The sequence below is a fragment of the Gossypium hirsutum genome, chromosome A12, assembly GCF_007990345.1.
Source record: "Gossypium hirsutum isolate 1008001.06 chromosome A12, Gossypium_hirsutum_v2.1, whole genome shotgun sequence".
NCBI lineage: Eukaryota > Viridiplantae > Streptophyta > Magnoliopsida > Malvales > Malvaceae > Gossypium > Gossypium hirsutum.
This window is the reverse complement of record NC_053435.1, coordinates 88,306,508-88,311,301: the sequence shown is the minus strand read 5'-3', so window position 1 is coordinate 88,311,301 and position 4,794 is coordinate 88,306,508. Positions and strand designations below refer to the sequence as shown.

General features: G+C 33.7%; 1 protein-coding gene across 1 annotated transcript; it reads left to right on the top strand.

Annotated features, from left to right (window-relative positions):
• The first annotated feature begins 1,547 nt into the window (after positions 1–1,547).
• On the top strand, positions 1,548–2,799 carry LOC107941347 (ethylene-responsive transcription factor LEP). Its single transcript, XM_016874905.2, has one exon. The coding sequence runs from the start codon at positions 1,894–1,896 to the stop codon at positions 2,707–2,709; it is 816 nt and encodes a 271-aa protein (XP_016730394.1). The 5' UTR covers positions 1,548–1,893; the 3' UTR covers positions 2,710–2,799.
• The last annotated feature ends 1,995 nt before the right edge of the window (positions 2,800–4,794 follow it).

Here is a 4,794-nt window from a genome sequence, read left to right as displayed (position 1 = left end):
AAAGACGTAGGTAATTTGTTGAACCTCGTAAATTTGGTGCATTCTCTCTTTATTATGTTATTTGTATTTATTGATTTTTCTATTGCATTTGATATTCAATAGTAATTTATCGGGTGAATCCACTATGCTTGGGTAGTTTCAATTTGCTTTCGTCATTCTCAATTTATTTTGGTGTTCAATATTGAAGCTACATCCGTCTGGGACATTAACCAATGTCCCCAACATAAAGCCTATTTATAGGAATCAAAAGGCTCCGGATATTTGATACCCGTACATTAATGTACATACATTAACATCATTAATACTTGAATATTCCTAATTGATGAAAGTGCGTTATAACATTCATGTATGTTTATACTTACATTAATCTGAATTTCATCATTAATGCGTTAGTTCATATAATTGAGACTATTGACCAGATTGGGATTAAATTGCAAAAAGAATTTCGTTTAATCCAACCTGAACTAATGAGCTCATAGCTCAAAACACAAGACAAGCTTATGATAAGGGTTTGAGATTCTTGATCCATGATAAATTACAAATACAAAATCTAAAAACGATTTATCCATAAAGTAAACGTATTACACGTTGAACTTTTAGCATCAAAAGTGTCCATTACGCATGTTTTGCAGAATCAATTTCCAGCAAAACGTATGTTTGTATAAATTACATTTTTTATGTGAGAAAGAAAAAGCTTTAATTTGATACTTGTATTATAAGCCCGAAAGACTCGGTAAAAAGTATCTCGTGGTTGTGGAAATGATGGGTATTGAATGATGAGAATGATAATTGGATTGTGATCATGATTCATGCAGTATCCAATCATATGAGGAAGGTTAGTCTATTAAAAAACCTTTTTGTGCTTTGATAAAATTATATACATTCAGATCAAAGTCATGCATGCTCATAAGTACTGATAATTTCATGATCAATTCCTGATTCAAACTGAGACACTCTCCTCCAAGCTCCAACGTCAGAATCTTCGGAGAATATATTATAGTCTCAAACTCCTTAGATATGAGGAGAAAGGAGTTGATGATCATTGGAAAAGAAAAGTGCCAGAAAATTCATTCGAGGAGCACATGTCAATCATGGGTGTATATATAAATTAAGCTCTGCTGATGAGCCCATGATTGCAGTTACTCAGTGGAGAAATCATCAGAAAGCTTAATTAATATTTATATATGGCCCAAGGGATATAATTGAACTCCAGGTGGATGTATGATGATGAGTACTTGTACTAATCAATTATCACCTGAATAATCTCATGGTATCTTTGCCATATTCATGCATGCAGCGCGCAGGTCATTTCCTCTCTTGATATTGGGCTTTAACTCCTCTTTTAATTAGTCAAGTTGGAAACACAAGTAATATGGCGTAAATGATGAAAATAAATAAATAGAGGTCTGTTTGTAGGAAGTTTTGCAGTTAAAGAAGACAATTACGGTGTAGATTTTGATGTTCTACTTTTCATTCTCAAACATCGAGCATGTGGGATCATCACATTAGATAAGAAAAGTGGTTGTATTAATTTAGTGATATTCATAATGAAGGGCAATTGTGCTCATGCGAGTGTATGGGGTCCAAAAGGAATCAAGGCCCACGCTAGCTAAGATCATTAGCATCCATTGCTCACTCATAGTCCTTTGGATTCATTAGAAAGCCATGAATCAATGCATTTGAAAATTTCTCCTTATTTAAACACCCAAGATGCTAACGACGGATGAACAAGACCATCTTTCGTTCCTTGAAAACCAGCAATCTCATTATTGCTCTAACTAAAACTTGTTCCTTTGCACTCTCTAAGGCAGAAATACAACTTTCTTCTTCATAGCACCTTAACTGAAGGCGGACAGGTACTATCCATCAAATCCAAATAATTTCTTTGTCTTCATGGATTTCAGCAACTCAAAGTCTTCCTCTTCTAAAAGCAAAAGAAAGCAGCAAACTCAGCACCAACAACAGCAACAACAGGAAACAAGATTCTTGGGTGTAAGGAGGAGGCCATGGGGTAGATACGCAGCGGAGATAAGGGACCCTTCCACAAAAGAAAGGCATTGGCTCGGCACGTTTGACACTGCGGAGGATGCAGCCTTGGCCTACGACCGTGCCTCTCGCTCCATGCGTGGCTCCAAGGCTCGAACCAACTTTGTCTATTCTGATATGCCAGCTGGTTCATCCGTCACCTCCATCATCTCCCCTGACGAATTCCAGCATGACATTTCATCCATCTTTTCCATTAATCCCCCTTTCCACCATCAAAATGAAGCTAACCACAACCAGATTTTCTTCAATCAAGACCCTTTCAATGCATGCCAGTTTTCTTCCGGATTACCCGCCCAGGAAAGCGATGCAGTTCAGTCTTACAGGCCCATTACTGGGCTCATGGAAGCTGGAAATGGTGGTTCTCCACAGTTCAGGGATAACTCGTCTGAGTTGCCACCTTTGCCTCCTGATGTCTCCTCTACCTGTTACGGGTACGGGTCGGGAGTTGATGGTTCAGATATGGGTTATGGAGCTTGGAATGACACAGGCCTGTTCGGGTTCTCGGATCAAAACTCAAATGGGTTTGACTCGTATGTGGGCTTTAACTCATACGAGTTAGAGCAGGACAGCCCTTTCCTTGAGAACATGCCATTGCCATCGCTTCCTCATTCGGTAGGTAACGCATTTGATTTGGGTTCATCCTCCACTTACTTCTTTCAATAACTTCCACAAGAACAATAAACAGCAAACTGCTATTGCTACTACTATATTATATATTATATATATATTATCATCTTAGTTTGGGTTCTTGCTGTTAACGCCTTTCCTATTTCCATGTTTTCTTTTCTTGGCCGGGACAAGTAACGTTTCCTTGGATTGTTGTTGGATTTGGGTCCATTTTGAGAAAATGGCCAGCTTCTAAATCTCTTTTGTACTTCATGATATGCCTTATGAGAGGCCCAAAGTGTTTTTACATTTGTATATCGCTGCGTATTTATAATCAACTTGGACAATTTTATTCAAATGTTAAATTGTAATATGTGATTACTATTTAACATTTTTTATTTTAGTATTAGTATTCGTATTTTGGGTTTTTCATCTTTTAATAATAATATTAATAATTGTTGAGTATGACTCCTATTTCAAGTAAAATTTGAGAAATAATCTTTCAGTTAAACTCTATTTATTTGTTTCAATCAGACACTGATTAGTTTAGATTATTTTATTATTATTTGACCTATGAATTTAACCTATAAATAGGCTCTTTTACAACCTTAGAAAATACACCCATTAGATATTAGAACTCATAACACATTTAGAGAATTTTGTGTTTACGTTTTGAGAGTTCTTTGTTTTCGGGTTTTCGGGTTTAATTTTTATCTTCATCTTTTGTACTCTTTGTTCTTTTGCCATTATAGTAAAATTGTTTTTGCCCGTGATTTTTTATCCTTTTTGAAGGGGTTTTTCCATGTTAAATTTGTGTGTTCAATTTATCAATTTATTCCGCTATTTTTTTTACTTGTTGCTTAATAGGGTCGATCCTAACAGGCGGTATCAGAGCTAGTTCAATTTTCATAGATCAACTCATTCAGATATGGCAACAGTAAGGTTTGAAATTGAGAAGTTTGATGGTGAGACAAATTTCAATCTATGGCAAGTTTGGATTGTAATAACCCATTTTTGCCCGGCCCATTCCAGTATTTAAAATAATAAACCCCCAAAAAATAAAACAAAAACAAAGTCCAAGTCCAGTACAAAATTACAAACATATAATTTGGCCCAATTGGAATGGCCCATTGTTTGAAAAGATTTAAGGTCCATCTATAAGCTTGACTCATATGGAAATATAATCTTTAAGGATATGCAATCTTAGATATGATATGCAATATTGAAGATATGATCTTGTAATCTTGGAGATTTAATTTGTAGATATCCTTTAATCTTAACCGTTGATGTAATTGATCTGTACCGTTGGATTTGGGGAGGCTCAACTATAAATAGAGGTCTCTCCCTTCATTGTAACACACTTGAGTTTTGGGAAGCAATAAGAATTCTTGAGAGCATTCACTCAAATTTCTCTCCCTCTTGCGTTCTTACTCTCTGTGGTTTGTTCTTATTTTATTCTTCGTCTATCTTAGTTTTTCAACCTTTTTTTATTTTAATTTCTTCATTTTTCAAATATGTATATTTATTCCTATCTTTTATACATTTGATTATGTATTTTATATATTATAATATTTAACCTTTTTATATAGTTTTCAAATATATATTTTCTATGCATGTATATATATTATATTATTATTTCATGTATTTTGAACTATTGCATTATATTTTTATAATTTGTAAATGTTCTATTTATTCATTTTTTTAGTGTATGTCATTTATCTCATTTGTGCATAGTTTCATTTTTTATATGCTATATTTAATTATTTCTTTTATGTGCTATTTTATGATATATATTGTTGTATAATTTTTGCATGTATTATGTTTTTCTTTTAGTTTACTCATGTTTTTATTTGTTTATTATCTTATATTTACCCTAGTATGATTTTTTTATTAAACGTATGTTCATGTTATTTAGTTTTGTCTTAATGATATTATTTATGTTTGTATGGAAATGTTAGAATATTTTGTACATCTATGCTTTATGATGCATTAATATGCCATCCTAAAACGTCATTTAAAATAATATTCCAAGGTTTTTTAAAAAAAAATAAAAGGCAATGCTTGATGTTTGGAAACTTCGAGAAAGGTAGTGCCCTAACTTACTAGGTTGCGACTTTTCTCCTTGAATTCGAATAGTGAAGC

Bases quoted from the DNA above. Each gene is read 5' to 3' on its own strand.
- LOC107941347 (XM_016874905.2), top strand. From the start codon at position 1,894: ATGGATTTCAGCAACTCAAAGTCTTCCTCTTCTAAAAGCAAAAGAAAG.